This window comes from Panthera onca, chromosome F1 (genome assembly GCF_046562875.1).
Source record: "Panthera onca isolate mPanOnc1 chromosome F1, mPanOnc1 haplotype 2, whole genome shotgun sequence".
NCBI lineage: Eukaryota > Metazoa > Chordata > Mammalia > Carnivora > Felidae > Panthera > Panthera onca.
The window spans coordinates 59,950,158-59,969,615 of record NC_138355.1 but is presented as its reverse complement, the minus strand read 5'-3'; the positions used below and the strand labels follow the sequence as shown (position 1 = coordinate 59,969,615).

The following is a 19,458-nucleotide window of genomic DNA, read 5'->3' as shown; positions in this document are numbered from 1 at the left end:
GCCTAGGAAGGTGACATGAATCGCCCAAGTTCATGCCACATATTAGTGGTCTCGCTAAGACAGACCCACGGTCTCCAGACTCTAAGCCATTGCTCTTTCTTTCGTACTTTGCCCCCCATTCCGTATCTCAACACCATCAGCCTCAGGCTGCCATTAAAGATGGGCAAGGACCCGCTTCTGACAACGTTCCGGAAGCATCTCTCTGTCACCAACAGTTTCTAGCGCGCTAAGTCAGAATAATGGGTTTGGGAGAGTTCGTGTTAGTACCCTCCTGTGATTATTTTGGTCACAAAATCTGGATGATTTTGGTGCTTTTTCTAGCTCCTGAACTCATACCTCGGAGAGACACGGTCTATTCTGAGATGTGTAAAGCCTGCACATTTTCTGCAATGCGCTTCCTTGTGACCGCGTGGTTGGTGATGTTCGCTGTCTAACACAATCCTCCCACACTCGCAGAAACCATGGCAGGCAGAGCTGCAGCTTTACAACTTCCTGGGGGAAGAGTTCAGTTCATGAATGTGTTGTAATTTCTGTGAAGGGTATCTCAAGTCCTTCAAAACATTCATGAATGAACCTTTTCAATACCACTTGGAAGGAAGTCAGGGACTTCACCCGTTGAAACCCAGCAGTAATGAAATTCAAGGCAGCCACACAAGGGATACATGAATGCCTCGGGGCAGAACAAAGGCCAGCTGAATCAGCCGGGGGCAGTCACTTCCACAAAATGCGTTCACCTGAATAGGAACTCAGATGGTTTTCAAGGAATGACACTGTATCCTTCCCAAAAGTATCACGTGTTCTCTATTCTTCCTGTAAAGCTAGGAATATAGATTTACATTTTATTCTCGTTTGGTATTGGTGCCATATGTTAGGGTTTAATCACTAGGACTTGATGATCTGAGGAAGCGTTGCATTTTTTTTTTTCAGATGGAAAACAGAAGCCCTGAAAGCTTGCTTTTTCTGCAAGCTTGCATCACAGAATTACAAGTCCCTGATGCTTCAGGAACCTTATAGTACATCCAATCCAACCATATATTTTGTAGGGTTAGAACTGACCCCGTTAACCTGATAGCATAGATTATCTCATTTTGTGCAAATCATTCTACTCTAGAAACAGGAATTGATCGAGTAGGAACTTGGGCACTAAATTATGGTTATATTATTAGGACGAAGTGTGTACACAGGCCTGACAGACAAAAACGCTCTGGACTTCATCTATTTGCCTTCAATTTATTTCCATCTCATTTTCTGTTGTACAAAATGGATGACCACTTCAGGTTTTGGGAAATTATGTGAGTGTCAATGGTGCTTTGCGCTACCATTAAAATCATTCTTTTTTGGTTTTTACTTTTTAGGAAAAAGTAATGTAAATGAACTTCAAGACAACTTGAACTCAGTGACATGTCAATTTTTTCATTAAAAAAAAATGAGCTAAGACACACTTTCACGATGGTGTTATGACTATCCAGTTAAACAATGGACAGAAAAATACTTTAAGAAATATAAAGTGCCTTGTAAAAGAAGCAGACTACTCTACTTACTTTACGTACGCATTCCATTCATTTCCTCAGCAAATGTTTATTAAGCACTACGCGCTAGGTCCTGTGCTAGATACCGCCGACATGAAGGGGAGTTAAATGAGCTCTCACCTTCCTGGAGTTTGCAACAAAGTCTTCCTGATCCTGGTAACTCTCCACCCCCACTCCCCAAAACCAAAACCACCACCAGGTAAGGTTCCCTGTTATGTACTGTCTTCCCACTTCGTACTTCTTTCCTTCCCAGCATTGTCAGGATTTCAGTTACATAGTTGAGTAATTAATTGCCTACTACTTGTGTGCCACTAAAATTTTAGCTCCGTGGGAACAAGCCTTTCATCTTTTATTCTTTTATACTCAGCGCCTCACGTGGCTGGCATAAAAAAGACGAGCAACAAATACTTGCTGAATGGCTGGATGAACGAGAATGAATGAAAGGGCAAATGAATGTCGAAAACTTAAAGAGTATGTAATACATTATAACCCGTACTATATTAGGCGTGCAGAGTACTATGGGAATTTGCAGCAGGAGCACTTAAAGTTAGGCTTAATGGGGCTGATTTCCAGATGAGAAAGTAATCTCTTCAAACTCTGATGTTTGCAGGATACCGTTCCCCGCTGGGCTGCCACGAGTTTAACAGGGATTCTTCTCTGAAATACCAGGACCGTGCCAATAGTAGGACATCAATAAGATTGGTTAAATGGTTCAAAGGCTGGCGTGGACAACGTCCAATTAGGTCATCTCTGGCTCAAAGCCAGAACAAATAAAAGCGTTCGTTCCCGGCTGTAGGCGCAGAGCTGGGATTCAAGTCGGCAGCCAGCCTCCACGTAGACGTTGGCTCCCCAGGGCCGCCGCCGGTCACGTGACCCGGACCTCGCCAGGCCCCGGCGCCTGGGCCGGCCCGCGCATGCGCAGCGCTCCGGGGCGGCGGGCCCGAGCGCGCTGACAGCTTCCGGTTTGGTTTCCCCGCCCCTGCGCGGCTAAAGCAGTGCGGGCTCGGCGGCGGTAGCCGTGGGGCGGCGGGGGGGCAGGGCGTGGCGAGGTGAGGTGGGTGCCCGAGCGGGGTTCTCGGAGCCATGGCCTGCTCCATTGTCCAGTTCTGCTACTTCCAGGACCTCCAGGCCGCCCGGGACTTCCTCTTCCCTCATCTGCGGGAGGAGACCCCCAGCGGCGCCGTGCGGAGGGACCCCAGTAAGTGCCCCCTGCCTGGCGGCTCCCTTCCCCCGCTCCGCCCGCGGCCCCTGCTGGGCGGCTTCGGGTCTCCTCCCCGCCCCGCCACCGCTGCCCTCGGGGCTCCTAGTTTTCCCCCCTGCGCTTTCCTTCTTCGCTCCGCGCTGATCCCCTGTCCTCCTCGTCCTACACCCCATCAGCCCTGGCCCTCTGGCCAGACCTGCGCCTTGCTTCCTGACGCGTCTGCCTACCCCCCTCCCCACCCCCTACCCCCAGCTTTCTGCCCGAGGGCCCTCTCCATCTCCCCCCTCCAGCCCGCGGTCCCCTGTTCCGCACGGCTTGCTCGGCGTTCGCAGCCTCCTCCCCATGCCTTGCCAGCTGTCAGCGCCTTCCCCGGGTGCTGCCTCAGCCCCTACCCCTCCATCCCCGGAACTGTGGCCTTTGGCCACCCTCCCTTCCTAAAGTGTTTATCTTCGCCCACCGCCTGCCTTCTTCCGGCCCCTTCCCCTCCATTCCCCCCCCCCACCCAACCCCCCATTCAGATGTAGAGAATAAATGGTCTGATCGACAAGTGAGTGACTCCTGAGGTGGTGAGTAGGCGGCTCCCAAATAAGGAAAACCTGACAGGAAGCGAGGGCGAATCCACATCAGGAAGTACAATTACCGTAACTTGGGCCAGGAAAAGTTAATGTGCTTTATTGAGACGAGACGCCCTCCCCCTGTTTATTGTCATCCAACAGTATGAAGTGAGTCCTTGCCCAGGTAGTATGCAACCCCGAGGCTGGTTTGTTAGAGACTGCCGAGTTTCTCGGAATTTCCCCACATTTCTCCCGTTGGAAGGCTGTGCGTTTGGTGTCTCCCGGTTGCTCCTTATTTCCCACCTGGAGCGCCCGCCTGGTTTTGCGGTACCGTGAGTGCTGTCATTTGTGCCATGCTGGAATGGTGACAAAAGACCCGGCCCCGCTAAGTAAACTCCTTCCCCTTTCTCCAGCGTGGAAGGTGTCAGGACTCTCTGTGCCAGTCAGTAGTGGCGCAAATCAAGGAGGGTAGTGTCTGCCGTGTAGGTGGGAGCTGGGACCGAGAAATGAACACGGAATGAGATCTACATTAACACCCCTACGTGCATGTATGGCCATCCACACGTGCGTGTGCATGTGGCACTAGGACACTCCTTGAAGCTGCGCCCGCCTTTGAAGTAGTAGCTACGCGAAGAGGGGAGAGGTGATAGAATGTGCAGAGGAAGGGAGGCCTGAAATCACAGGGCAGAAAGTTGCATGGCTGAGGACGAGGAGGCGAGGGAAAGAGTGGGGGAGACGAGGCTGTGAAGGTAAGCGGAAGGTTGATCGCGAGAAGCCCGTGGAGGTAGTGGGAAAGGCCTTTGAAAGACTTTAAGCAGAGAACTGACTCGGCCGGGCTTCTACGTAATGTATGCAGCAGAGTTTTTGAATACCTGTTACGAGCTTCGAGCTTCCGTAGCAGTGTGGCGAGATGGGAAGCAGGGAGGTTGGTGGGAGGCTGTCCCGGAAACGCAGGAGGTGATGGGAGCTGGAACTAAAAGAGCCTCGGCGGGACTGGAGAGGAAGAGAGAGATTGGAAAGCCGCTAAAGGAGGTAGGATCTGCAGGACCTGGTGCAGATCTGGTGTTGGCATTGGAGCTGATGAGTGAGACGGAGTTGAGAATGTCTTTGGCTTGGGCAGGGGTGTGTAATGAGAGGATGAAGGAGATGGGTTTGGGGCCTTTTGCGTCTTACGTGCTTGTGGTACGTCCAACGGAGGGGGTCCAGTCGGACGCTAGATCTGGAGGTCTGAAGCTTAGTAAGGATCCCAGGCCAGCGATGTTAACCTGGAAGTTACCAGCCAAAAGTGTCAGTTGAGTCTCAAAGATCACGTATGCAGTGAAGTGAAGTGAGTACTGCAGATGTTCCTTAGAGGAGCAGTGGTGTTCAAGAGTCATGTGATGGGAAGAAGACTGAGAAAGGAAAACCAGGTGAGAGCATGCCCGGGAGCTGAGGGGGGACAGGATTTGATGAAAGGGAAGAGCGATGAGCAGTTGCAGGCGCAGCTGAGGTCAGCTCCGGCAAGGATGCAAAAATGCGGGGCGCCTGGGTGGCTCAGTCGGTTGGGCATCCGACTTCGGCTCAGGTCATGATCTCGCGGTCCGTGAGTTCGAGCCCCACATCGGGCTCTGGGCTGACAGCTCAGAGCCTGGAGCCTGTTTCAGATTCTGTGTCTCCCTCTCTCTCTGACCCTCCCCTGCTCATGCTCTGTCTCTCTCTGTCTCAAAAATAAAGGTTAAAAAAATTAAAAAAAAAAAAGGATGCAAAAACGCTCGGTGGTTTTGGGCAGGTGGGGGTGAGTGGGACCTTAGGGCAGTTTCCATGGAATGTGGAGACAGAAGGCATGTTTACAGGATATTGAAGAGCAAAAAAAAAGAAGTTGACTCTTTCAAGGAGCCAGGTGTGAAGGATAGTAGATACAAGACTGTGGACAGGAAATGCGGCGAAAATAACCTATTCTGTCTATCCCGCCGCTGATCCCCTCTTTTTTCACCCGGCCAGTGACACCGGCCTGCTGATTGATCTTCCTGCTTCTGACCTTGATTTCTTGTCATTCTTTCCCCAAAGTAGTCAGAGCGAGCTTTTAAAGACATTTTAGATCATAGCATTGTCCTTTAGAACGCCATGGCTTTCGATGGCGCTTAATATAAAAATCCAAAGGCCTTACATGCTTTATAAGGCCCCTGAGGCCCTGCCTCCTGCCACTTCTTGGCACCTCATGTTACTCTCCCTTATTTCTTGTGCTTCGGACACGCTGTTGTTAAACCAGTCAGGCTCCTCTGTGCCTAGGGCCTCTGCCCTTGTTCCGGTCTCTTCTTTGGATGCTGTAGGCAGAGCTTTCATTCTGTCTGCATCTTGTTAGTCACGTCTCCCCTCGGATGTCAACATCTCACGGAGGCTTGTTCTGACCATCTCATCTAACGTAGTCGCTCCTGCCCACTCAATTGCCTTTGTTACGCCCCATCATACCATTTATTTTTATCACTGTGTCCCGTCCAGTATGGTAGCCTCTAGCCACATCTGGCTCTTGAGCCCTTGAAATGTGGCAAGTGCTACCGAAGAGCTGAAGTTTTAATTTTACTTAATTTAAGCTTCAGATGTGCCAAATGTGCCAGTGGCCAGATGTGGCTAGTGCCTACCCTATTGTGTGGCACAGTTGTAGGTGCTAAGATTTAGGTACATACAGAGTGAATACTTGTCCAAGGTTGCACAGTGAAGGCTAGCCTTACGGTATCAATCTGGGCAGTGGGGATATAGAGTCATCTGGGGATATAAACATCTAGATTAATTTGCAATATGCTCATGAGTTTGCAAGGGTGATTTAATTTCTTACCCTTTTAAATCAAACTCTCAGGTTTGTGTGTGTTGGTATTATTGTGGCTACCATCAATTCAAGTAGAAAATAAATAGAGACGGAACCTCTTACCCAGTTGAGCCCATTTGCCAAGCCAATATTTTACCGCTAAAACAGTGCATTAAATTAAAAATCATCAAATATCTTGTCATACTGTTGATAGTTTACTTCAAATTCTTGGAATGACTAAGGCTATGGTTTCCATAATCACTGCAGGTGTTTTTTGTTTGTTTTTTTACAAAACCTCCAGTTTTGTAAAGAGGTCTTCATTAGGACAACGTGAACTAAGGTTTTGTGAGGGTGCAAATTTACAGAGTAAAAAGAGCAGGTAAGTAGGACCTGCCTTAACCTGCGGATGGTGTTTGGCTTTGCGTTTCTTCACTTTATTAGTGTTATAAATGATTACTTTATTAGGAAGCAGAAGTCATGAGATCATTTTATTTTCCTAGCTTATATAGTTTTAATTTCTTATCCCAGCTCATCTTTAGGGGGTATGTACAACCAAAACAACAATAATAACAAAAACCCCTCAACTACTTGTCATGAATTATTTGTTGTAGGTAAGTGATGATCTTGAAGGCTCATTAGTTGGTTCAGTAATTCTTTTAATGTGGACAGCTGCCATAGACATAGTGATAACCCGGTGCCTGGAGACCCAGAACTCTGTACTACTCTCTTCTATGTTTGAATTGTCAGAGAATAAGAGTATGACTTTATGGTACTTTGTATCTTCAATTATGAAATGAGAATGTCTTCTATGGCTTTAAGAGAGGTCTTGAACCCTGGGGCACCTGGGTAGCTCTGTTGGTTAAGCATCCAACTTCGGCTCAGGTCATCATCTCACGGTTCAAGAGTTCCAGCCCCACGTCGGGCTCTGTGCTGGCAGCTCAGAGCCTGGAGCCTGCTTTGGATTCTCTGTCTCTCTCTCTCTCTCTGCCCGTCACCCACTCACACACTCTCTCTCTCTCAAAAATAAATAAACATTAAAAAAAAAAAAAAGATCTTTAACCCTACACTATTTCCCATTGTTTATATTAGTGGTAACTATTAGTAATTGTTTCTACTAAATCAAATGCTATTTCAGACAAAAATTTTGGTCTCATGCTTTGAAATTTCATAGATGGGTAGTAGTAGGGGTCTGCACATAAACTATGGTGGCATAATTTCCAGTGAGACTGGATTTCCGGACCAGAGCTTTCTGATGTTTATAATTGAGTTGAGGGGGGGAGTGTAGAAAATAGACATACAGAGAGGGAGAATCAGAATATTTGGAGGTAATTTGGATATTACAGTATTGTGGATCTCATAATTACCTGATAATAAAATAATTTCCAGGTGGCATACTAAAAAAGTAAGGCAGCTTTCCTTCCTGCCTCTTTTACCGGAAAGATAGAAGATAAAGCAAGCAGGAAATTACCTTGGAGTCGTCCATTAAAGTCATGTTTTTATACAACTGCTGAGCAAAGTGTGCTTTTTAGGATAACCTAAAATCATGGAATCACTTTACATGATGGGATATTACAAAGGGCATAAAATACCCATTTTTTATACCTTGTGAAAATGCTTTCTCTTGTTTCAGATCATACTAGGGGTAGAGATGTAATCTGAAAGTGGAACGTTTATAGGAATTTTAGAAAACTTATGGGATTACTGGATTTTGTTAGCTTTTTAAAATCGGAAGAGCTCTTACAGATAAAATGTGTCAGTGAGGAAATTGAGACAGGCATTGTCTTGTTTCATTAAGCTAGTATTTGTTGAGTACTTCCTGTGTACTAAGCACAAAGTAGGCATAAAATAAGTCCCTTTGCTCAAGGAGCTTTCAGCCAGTAAAGGAAATAAGCACGTAAAAGGAGTGTTAAAGGTGTTGTTCTGTAACTTGGCACATGACAGTTGGAGAATGAAGGAGTGTTCATTCTATATAGGGGACTCACGGAAGTCTTCTTAGAGCAACTGTTACTTTCACTGAGTCTTAGTTTAATGGATGTCCGTCAGGTGGAGAGAAATGGTCAGCCAAGGGATGTGAAACAGGATGAGGTTCAGATGCTGCAAATAGAAAATTGCGGGAGAGTGGGGTATGGTAAGGGATGAGCCTGCAGAAATTGTCAGAGAAACTTCACAATTTTATGCATCATCAGATGGAAGTTAAGAGTACCTTGGGGTTACATGGAAATTTGCCCAAGAGTTACTTGGCAACAGATAGTTTTAAGTAAACTAATTTCTAGGTACTCTTTGAAGTGCCTTCCTTTCTACCCTGCCTTTCTCCCACTTTACTAAATAAAGGCTCACCTTTCATACATTCTGAATATTATTATAGTAAGTTGCTCCAGATTATTTAGAAAAAGTCCCCTTTAATCAAGGCCCCATAAACTCTCCATGCATCTCGAGACATTTCCAAATAATTTTTGCTATTTAAGTTTAATAGTCATCAAAATTTGTGATATATGTATGTTGTTATTCTCTGTTATTGGCTCCTAATAATAATTGAAATAGGTCAAGAAGAAAAATTCTAATACATAATTCTAATAAAATTCTTGTCACAGCAAAGATTTTTCTCAATTCATGTTTTTGCAGAGAAATTTTTGGATTAATAATTAGAATAGCACTCTGTGGAGGAAATGGAATGGAAATAGGCATTTAAGGAGAAGAAGGGAGTACTTACTACCTTTAAAGAACATCATTTTTTAATGGATATTGGTATCTTTTCCTTATAGTGTATGGAATCTACTGAATAAGTTTAAAAGGATGGTATACATTTATATGAAAATGTCCATGTTTATCATATATCAGAAATTGTATCTTTTATGCAGGGGATACATACCATTGAAAAACTCTTGGGGGTGTATATAAACAAAAAGTTTGAAGGTAATCTTCTATAGGGCTCAGTCATTCCCAGTCTTTTTTTTCATCATAGGACACATAAAAAATGAAACTTTGTATCTGAATAGTGAAAACAATTTTGAAAAAGAAGAAAAAAGTTGGAGGACTCATACCTCTTGATTTCAAAATATTATAAAACTGCACTAATCAAAACCATGTGGTACTGGCATACAGACAAATAGACAAGTAGAGTAGAGTCCGGAAATAAACCCTTGCGTATATGGTCAGGTGATCTTTGACAGGGATACCAAGACCACTCAGTGGGGGAAAGGACAGTTTCTTCAACAAATGGTGTTGAAAAAGCTGCATATCCATATACAAAAGAATGAAATTGGACTTCTTAGACCATATACAAAAATTAACTCAAAATGGATTAAAGACCTAAATATAACACCTAAAACTATAAAATGCTTAGAAGAAAACATAGGGGGAAGCTTTATGACATTGAACTTCCCAGTGAGTTCTTGGATATAACGCACAAAGCAGAGGCAACAAAAGAGAAAACAGGCAAATGGGACTATATCAAACTTTAAAACATTTGTGAATCAGAGGATGCGGTCAACGGTAAAAAGGCCACTTACGGAATGGGAGAAAATATTTGCAAATCATGTTATCTAATAAGGGGTTAGTATCCATGATATATAAAGAACTACTTCACCTCAACAGTAAAACCAAAACCTGGACAAAGGAGTTGAACAGACATTTTTCCAATGATGTCATAGAAATGGTCAATAAACACGAATAGATGCTCAATATCCGTAATCATGAGAAATGCAAATCAACACCATAATGAGAGATCACCCCACACCCATTAGGATGGCTACTATTAAAGAAAAAAACCCCAGAAAATAACAACTGCTGGCAAGGCTGTGGAGAAATTGGAGCTCTACACTGTTGGCAGAATTGTAGAATGGTGCAACTGCTATGGAAAACAGTGTGGAATTTCCTCAAAAAACAAATGGAATTGTATAATTCAGTCTCATTTACGTCTCATTTCTGAGTGTATATCCGAAAGAATTGAAAACTGTCTCAAAGAGATATTTGCACACCTGTGTTCATAGCAGTGCTGCTCACAAAAGCCAAGGAGTAGAAGCAGTCCAAATGTCTATTGTTGAATGGATGGATAAACCAAATATGTATACATACAATGGAATATTATTCAGCCTTAAGGGGAATCATACAGCATGCTACAATGGGAATGAACCTTGAGGACATTATGCTATGTGAAATATTAGTCACAAAAAGACAAATGCTACATGATTCCACTAAAGTAAATAAATTCATAGAAATGAGAATTAGAATGGGGTTACTGGGACCTGGGAGCCAGGGGTGGGGGGTGGGGGAGGGGGAAAAGAGCCTTGTTTAATGGGTGTAGCGTTTCAGATTTGCAAGATGAAAAAGTTCTAGAGATCTGTTTCACAACAACGTGAATATATTTTGTACTACTGAACTGTACACTTAAAAATGGTTAAGATGGTGAATTTTATGTTTTTTAACATAATAAAAATGTGTATCAGTATGGTAATAAATTGGTCATACAGAATAAATAAAGATGCTCATGGTGGGAAGTGACCTGCCAGTAGTTCGAATAGCCCCAAGCCCTACCTGGCTGTCATGAGAGATGAGAGATACCGGTAGCCTATTTGTAGTTTACTAGGAAGTTCTACTACAGGCAAGGAGTAGACATTGATGGTTTTAAGCAAAAGCATAGCATTTCAGGATTTGAGTTGCGGGTAGATGGATTTGGTGGCTGTGAAAAGAATAGATTGGGTAGTTCAAAGCTAGAGGTAGATGACCGTTTGGGAGATGTTTATAGAAGTCAGATGAGGGCCTTCAGAAGTAAAGACAGAACTAGGGCTGTAGCAGTGGCGATGGAGTTTGAAACTTGCCAGAGTTAGCAGTGGCAATCTATGAAAGGAATTTGAGCTGAGAAGAAGCATAACCAGCTAATATCCTGGCGACATTGTTTTGTCAGCAAAGAAGAGAATGGATGGGACTGGTGGGTGAAAGTGGAAGTAGAAAGACCAGTTGGGTGGCTGTATTCCAGAAGGGGAGGTAATCTTCTTAGCAAGGTATTCCTCAGGTGCTATTTAGTATTATTTAAAGTGGCCATCCTGGAATTGTAAGACAGGAAGTATTTTTTTGCATGACTACTATGCTGATTACCATTTGGAACTATAGAGACCCTAAGTGAACCTTCCTGATGGAAAGGAATCCTTGAATCTCTTAGGTGTGTGCCATGCCCATATTTCTCCTTGAAAAGAAGAACAGAAATAGTCTTCCAAAGACAGATCGCTTTTCTTTGTGCCATGTGAGCCGAGGTCTCACAAATTTCCTGGAAGAGAGAAGGTTAAGAGAGACTTAGTTACTCATTGTCACATTGCCTTTTTTTTTTTTTTTTTTTAAGTATATAAAATCAGACATGAAAGTCACCTTCTGGCCGCTCATATCCCACCTTCTAGGTGTTAAAACTTCAGTGCTGTGCTGTTCAATATGGTAGCCATTAGTGATATGTGGTACTTTAATAGAAATAAAAGTAAAAATTCAGTTCCTCCGTCATACTAGCTATATTTCAAGTGCTCAGTGGCTACATGTGTCTAGTGGATAGCTTATTGGAGAGTACAGATGTAGAACACTTCCATCATCAAAGTTCCATTGTAAAGTGCTGCTGTGGTAAGACTCCTCTGAGACTCTCTGCTTAGACAACACACATGCTGCTTGGGTATTTATTTTAATTTTGTATTATAGTCTCATTTTTGTCAAATATGTACTCTGGAACTTTTCTCTTGTGCTTATCTGATGTGAACATCTTTCCAAGTTTGTATACGCAACTCTATAGCATTTTTTCTAATGACCACACAGTGTTCCAATGAAGACTCTACCAGGCTATATTTATTCCCCTATCAATGAACATTCAGATTATTTCCAAAATTTTTGCTATAAGAAAATGCTCTAGTAAGCATCCTTATGCGTGTGTTTACGTATGATATCGGTATTTCTGTGTGTACATTTCTAGGGTTGGAATTGCTGAATGATAGACATTCACATTTTAAATCTTGGTTACAGTTGCCAAATTACTCTAAAAAGTGGTTGGGTTCACTCCTATCCATGGTAAACAGAAGTGCCTATTTACACACATACTTGTCGTCATTCTTTGTTACAGTTTCTTTGACTTGCTTTCCTGATAAGTGAAAAACGGTTCTCATGCGATAAAATAAGATTGTTATCAGACTTTATCTGTATTTTTTTTTAAAGCGGCAGGTAATAGCAAAGTTAATCTGGCATTAGAAGAATTTACTTCAAATACAAGGAAAATTTTCTCACTAGTACTACTAGTACTAGTTGAATATTATAATGAGTTAAATAATAGTGTTGTATTGGCTTCTTTAGAATATGCAGGAATTAGCTATAGCTAGCAGTATTTACATACCTTCACCCATATTTCACATCCTCACCTTATTAGCCATGATTGTCTTTTTCTGAAGCTTTGGATATAATAAATCAGTAATACGTAAGTATGACATTGTAGGAAACAATTATAAAACATGTAAAAGCTTTTTCTAACATACACATTATTGACCTTATGATTTCTTTTGAAAAACAAAATGAATAGAAAATGGACTAGGGCAATTAAATCATGTTAAGTCTATGTAGATTTTGTTGTTTTTGTTAAGATGGGTCTAAAGAGTTCTTAGGATTTGGGGCAAAGGGAGCATATTTATTTTTATAAACTTTTTAGAGGAGGAGGATATTTTAGACCTTAAAGATATTTTCAGTTCTGTCATTTTGTGAACTATTAAGAGCATACACTTACTTGACAACAGAAGTCATTAGAATTCTAGAACTGAAAGGACCCTTGAAGAGCTAGTCTGATTTAATCATGGTGTTCTGAAAGAAGCTGCTTGTAGAAATGGGATGGCCTCTTCATTTTAGATTGCTGCATATTTTATGTGCTGAAAAGAATATGTTAATATGCAATTTATTTTACCATTTCCCTAGAAATAGAAAAAGATGAATAATTCTGAGGCATAGGAAATTAAGAAGCAGTTTCTCTGTTCTTTAGTCCTTTTTTATTTCGTATTGCTCTGTGATGGGTTCTTTGCCTTGGCCAAGAAGAGCCAGCTAATTTTGTTGAAGTTTCTGAATTACTTACAAGCCGTGGGTTCTAGAGGTTCTTGCTCTTTATAGAAACAAGTACATTCTCTCTTTTTTTCTTGTCTCAGGAAGAATGGAAACGAATTTGCTTCTGTGCTAATAAGATCTTTTATTAGACCGTGGAGATTAAATTAAGTTTTTCTTTTTCTAACATTTAATGATTTCAGTTTCTCATTTAGTTTTTGATCTTGACATGCTCATATTGGAAAAAGCAAATACTGCCAAATTAATTGCCCGCTTCAGGATTCAGTTTCCTTTCTAGCTTCAGGTTCTTGTTATATGAAAAACATACACTCAGTTTATGAGGACAGACTGTTCAGAAGCAAATCAGACTAAGGTATTTTTGGAATTAAAAAGAGCTACAGAAAGAAAAGTTGAATTTCTTATTTGAGCTTTTGTTGGTAGAATAATTCATTCACTGGGAGTACCCCTAAAAAAAATCTATAATTTTTCATGTTTGAATTAAAATGTGTTTTCTCTGTGTCAATAACTATATCATTTATCAAATGAGGGACTGAACAGTTCTTCTATACCAGTATAATCTGATCTCTTCGGGGATAAATTCTCTCCAGAAGGAGATGTAGTTACATTTTACATTTTGAAGTCACTGGTTTTATTCATTCAGGCAAAGTGTTGAACTTGATCAGGATAAGACCATCAGTTTGTGCTTATGTTATCAACCCCTTTAGACAGTTCAAAATAGTCATCTTCAGTGACAGGTATAAAAAACTTCAGGATTGAAAAGTCAAGTTACTAATCACTGAAGAGGTAGTTGCTTTTTGTTACTATTATTATTATTACTTACTTGTTTTCATTTCTCTCCACATTATATAAGTTGTGGAGACAAATAAAAGAGATCAGCTTATGAAATTTTTTTTTTAATGTAGAGAACAAGAATGATTCAAGATGTGGTATGAAAGCAGGAATGAAGGGTAATGTCATCAAATGAAGTAGACTAACAAAATATTTTAAGCTGGCAAACATTTGCAAAGAATCAAAATCCTCAGCATAGTCCTTGATTTTCGGTAAATTTTAAGGGAAATTGGCTAAGAGTGTGAAAATTTAAAGAAAGCTCACCTCTCCAGAAAGGTTCTTCCCCGCCCCCTCACCCCCACCCAAATTAAAACATTCAAAACTAAGCAGAACTGTCTCATGTACTTGGAAATGCCAGTTTTTCAGTAGGTTGCTCGGGAAATGAAGTGGGAAAACCCAGTTAAAACATGAGCCTTTGAAATATTTGGCTTATAGACGGAGGCTATGCTGATGTAATACAGTTGTAAAATTATTGCTTTAGGAGCAACATCTGGTACATGAATCTCAGCATGAAAGTAGCAAGACGAGGGTAGGAGTTCCATGATCTATTTTAGATTTTTTTCAGTAGGCACTATTTGCCATTTTTAAAAAGAGTTTTTTTTCCAGGTAAGTGGATTTTTATTATTTTTAATTCCAGTGTAATTAACATACAGTATTATATTAGTTTTAAGTGTATAATATAGTGAATAAGCAATTCTGTACATCTCCTTAATCCTCATCTCCTATGATCTCCCCCATCCCCCGCATCTCCCCACCTCTCCTCTGCTAACCATCAGTTCTCTGTAGTTTCTTGGGGTTTGTCTCATTTTTCCCCCTTTGCTTGTTTTGTTTCTTAAATTTCGCCTATGAGTGAAAGCATATGGTATTTGTCTTTCTCCGACTGACTTCGTTTGACGTTACACCCTCTAGATCCATCCATGTCGTGGCAAATGGCAAGATTTCATTCTTTTTATGGCTGAGTAATATTTCATCGTTTATGTATACCGCCTTTTTATCAGTCATCTATTGATGGACACTTAGCTGCTTCCTTAATTTGACTATTGTAAATAATGCTACAGTAAACATAGGGGTTCATGTATCCCTTTGAATTAGTATTTTAATAATCTTTGGGTAAATACCCAGTAGTGGAATTACTGGGTCATAAGGTAATTCTATTTTTAATTGTTTGAGGAGCCTCTATACTGTTCCTAACAGTGGCTGCATCCATTTACATTTTCACCAGTCGTGCGTGAGGGTTCCTTTTTCTCCACAGCCTCACCAACACTTGCTGTTCTTGTGTTTTTGATTTTAGCTGTTTGGACAGGTATGAAGTGATATCTCATTGTGGTTTTGATTTGTGTTTCCCTGATGAGGAGTGATGTTGAGCATCTTTTTATGTATCTGTTGACCATCTGTATGTTTTCTTTGGAGAAATACCTGTTCATGTCTTCTGCCCATTTTTAATTGGATTATTTGTTTTGTGTTGAATTGTCTAAGTTCCTTATATATCTTGGATACTAGTCCTTTATTAGATGTGTCATTTGCAAATATCTTCTCCCATTCAGTAGCTTGGCTTTTAGTTTTGTTTGCTTTGCTCTGCAGAAACTTTTTATTTTGATGCCATCCCAACTGTTTGTTTTTGCTTTTTGTTTCCCTTGCCTCAGGAGACATATCTAGAAAAATGTTGCTTTGGCCAGTGTCAGAGAAATTACTGTCTGTGCTCTCTCCTAGGATTTTTATGGTGTCAGGTCTCACATTTAGGTCTTCAATCCATTTTGAATTTATTTTTGTGTATGGTGTGAGGAAGTGGTCCAGTGTCATTCTTTTGCATGTAGCTGTCCAGTTTTCCCAACACTATTTGTTGAAGAGTGTCTATCTCCTGTTGTATATTCTTGGCTTCTTTGTTGAATATTAGTTTATCATGTGATTGTGGGTTTATTTCTGGCCTCTCTATTCTGTTCTGTTGACCTATAGGTCTATTTTTGTGCCAGTATCATACTCTTTTGATTACTACAGCTTTGTAGTATGCCTTTTTTTTTTTTTAATGTTTATTTTATTTATTTTGAGAGAGCGAGTGAGCAGGAGAGAGGGAGAGGATCCCAAGCAGGCTCCGGGCTGTCAGCGAAGAGCCGATCAAGAGTTGAATGCTTTACTGTCTGAGCCACCCAGGTGTCCCTAGTACAGCTTTGTAGTATATCTTGAAATTTGAGATTGTGATACCTCATGTTTTGTTTTTCTTTTTCAAGATTGCTTTGGCTATTCACCGTCTTTTGTAGTTCCACACACATTTTAGGATTGTTCTAGTTCTTGTGAAAAATGCTGTTGGTATTTTGATAGGGATTGCATTAAATGTGTAGGTTGTTTTGTCTAGTATGGACATTTTAACAATATTTGTTTTTCTAATTCGTGCACGTGGAATATTTTTCTCTTTGTGTCATCTTCAGTTTCTTTTATCAGTGTTTTCAAAGTACAGGTCTTTCACCTCCTTGGTTAAGTTTATTCCTAGGTATCTTATTATTTTTGATGCAATTGTAAATAGGATTTTAAAAAAACTTTTTATTTTTGAGGGAGGGAGGGAGACAGCAAGGGAGACACAGAATCTAAAGCAGGCTCCAGGCTCTGAGCTGTCAGCACAGAGCCCAACGTGGGGCTCAAGCTGACAAACCTAAGCTGAGGTCAGATGCTTAACCGACTGAACCACCCAGGTGCCCCTAAATAGGATTGTTTCTTTTTTTTTTTTTAATTTTTTTTTACATTTATTTATTTTTGAGAAACAGAGTGAGACAAAGCGTGAGTGGGGGAGGGGCAGAGAGAGGACACACACAATCTGAAGCAGGCTCCAGGCTCTGAGCAAGCGGTCAGCACAGAGCCTGATGCGGGGCTCGAACCCACAGACTGTGAGATCATGACGTGAGCCGAAGTCGGACGCTCAACCGACTGAACCACCCAGGTGCCCCTAAATAGGATTGTTTCCTTAATTGCTCTTTTGGCTGCTTCATTATTAGTATATAGAAATGCAACAGATTTCTGTATATTGATTTTTGTATCAATATACTGAAATTCATTTGTCAGTTGTCGTTTTTTTGGTGGAGTCTTTCAGGTTTTCCATATATGGTATCATGTCAATTGCAAATAGAGTTTTACTTTTTCCTTACCAGTTGGGATGCCTTTATTTCATTATGCTAATTGCTGTAGCTAGGACTTCCAGTACTATGGTGAGTAAAGATGCTGAGAATGGACATCCTCTTAGGGGAAAAGTTCTCACTTTTTTCCCCATTGAGTATGATGTTCGCTTTGGGTTCTCTCTGTAGGGCCTTTGTTATGTTGAGGTATGGTCTCTCTAAACCTACTTTGTGGAGAGTTTTTAATCATGAATAGATGTTGTATTTGTCACATGCTTTTTCTGCATCTATTGGAATGATATGGCTTTTACCCTTTCTCGTATTGATGTGATGTATCATGTTAATTGATTTGTGAATATTGAGCCACTCTTGCAATACCACTGGATGGAGAATGATAATTTTAACAGCCGTTAAGAGTGTCTATGTGCTAAGCACTGTTCCTAGTGCTTTGGCTATATTCTAACAACAGTATGAAGTAAATATAGTTATTCACTCCATTTTGCTAAAGACGAAGCTGAGACAGTAAGAGATTACATAAATTGCCTAAGGTCCTATAACTCTTTAGGGGGTAAAACTGGGTATCCAACCCAGACAACCTGACACCAGAGACCTAATAGTTGTTTTAGATTTGTGCTGTCTCATACTGTAGCTGCTAGCCACATAAACTTTTGAGCACTTGAAATGTGCCTCGTCCGAACAGATGTGCTCGAAGTGTAAAATATACATCAGATTTTGAAGATTTAGTGTGGGGAAAAAAGTAAAATATCTTCTGAATAATTTAACATTGATTACATATTGAAGTGGTATGTTGGCCATATTATATTACATAACATATTAAAATTTCACCTGTTTTTTTCTACTTTTAAAATATGGCTACTACTAAATTTTAAATTGAATGTGTGGCTCCCATTATATTTTTATCGGAGAGCACTGCTAAAGACTGGCCACCAATGAGTGAAGAGTCTAATTGGAGAGAATAGAAGGGTGGTGGCAGGCAAAGGAAAAAAGGATAATTAGGATCAGATTAGATTGGCATTAAAGTTTATCTTTGAAGCCGGTGTTCCTCAGAGAGTGATGCGTGGACGGTCTGCTTCAGATTTACAGGGTGAGGCCATCCCTGGAACTTCAATCATCCCTGATTCATTATTTCCACCTCTTGCAGCGCTACCTAGAGAGAGGAATCTGCAGAAGAGACAGTAACTCTAATTTTATAAGGCAGTGAATGTGAATCCCATTTTCTTAATTTTCTGATCAATTTTGTTGAATTAGACTTTAGCATAATGAAAGACATAGGCAGTTGCTGACAGTGTCATTTAAAGATTTGCTTTCTGAAGACTGGATGTTTGCTACTTATTTAATAAATGGGGAAAACATTTAAAATGACCTTATAATCTATAGTCTAGCCTTTGACTAAAATGAGTGCCACTTAGCTTAGTAAGCAAACTAGGTGACTGCCAATGGCTAAATGATTTGGTGAATTGTGGAGCGTTTGGAATTTTCATACTGGACCCTGACTACCCTAAAGAAGTTGTATGTTCTGGTGTCCTTAGTCTAGAATACACTGTTAAATTGGCTTACCTCTTAAGTTATACCACAGCTTGGGCCTTTAAAATTACCCTGCCCCATAGGAGATTTTTGTCTATTTATTCTAAGAGACAATCATGGTGAATGATTTTTAGCTTTTCTTTATAGTAAGTAATAATGAAAAGTTAGTGTTATTTCATTATGAGTACATAGAATGTATAGATCTTAAGGTCCTATAGTAATGTTTCATATTGACACTGAATAGTGCACAGTTCTTAAATATATTAAATACGTTGGTTTTGTTATCTACAACTTTGATTAAGGATCATTTAAAAAACGCTGACTACGGGATCACTTGTAGAACACCAGCCTTCATAGAAAAGTTACCAGAGGGAAAGACTGCCTGAACAAAATTATTCGCCTGAATGGCAACTTGATTAGACATTCATCAGATATTTTTTTAATATAAACCATTTTTTTTTTTAAAGAATGTGCTTGGCCTGCTTGCACAGTTTGAGGGCATAAGAAATAACCTCAGTGAAGTGCAAGATTCCAACACTTTTTAACAGCTGACAGTAGCCGTCAGACAGCACTCTGCAAAATGGTATCAAATGATTTTCAGCAGACTTCAGGAGGCTGCAAAATTTACATCACCGGCACAGAGTAGAAATAGCCATAAGGGTAGTACCCAGTTTCCAAATGTCTCCCTTTAAAAAAAAACGGTTTCCACTTTTGAGTTGATGAGAATCAGAATTCATTTTCTTACAGTATTATAAATAGGCTTAGGATTCTAGACCAACCTTCAGAAACATCTTTGACCTTCCTGAGTAATAGTTCTGTTTCACCTTCCATTAAGCTCTGACTTCTTTAG

At 40.8% G+C, this 19,458-nt stretch overlaps 1 protein-coding gene across 5 annotated transcripts in view; it reads left to right on the top strand.

Moving 5' to 3' along the window:
- The first annotated feature begins 2,498 nt into the window (after positions 1-2,498).
- Positions 2,499-19,458, top strand: part of RAB3GAP2 (RAB3 GTPase activating non-catalytic protein subunit 2) — a 103,425-nt gene continuing 86,465 nt past the window's right edge. For 4 of the 5 annotated variants that reach the window (XR_014136445.1, XM_081791927.1, XM_081791928.1 and 1 more), the window contains exon 1: positions 2,499-2,727. Coding sequence is in view for 4 of the 5 variants with exons in the window: in XM_081791927.1 (XP_081648053.1) it covers positions 2,613-2,727 (115 nt within the window). In the remaining variant the exon portion in view is untranslated. The remainder of the gene's footprint in view (positions 2,728-19,458) is intronic. The other variant, XM_081791929.1, reaches the window with a different exon arrangement.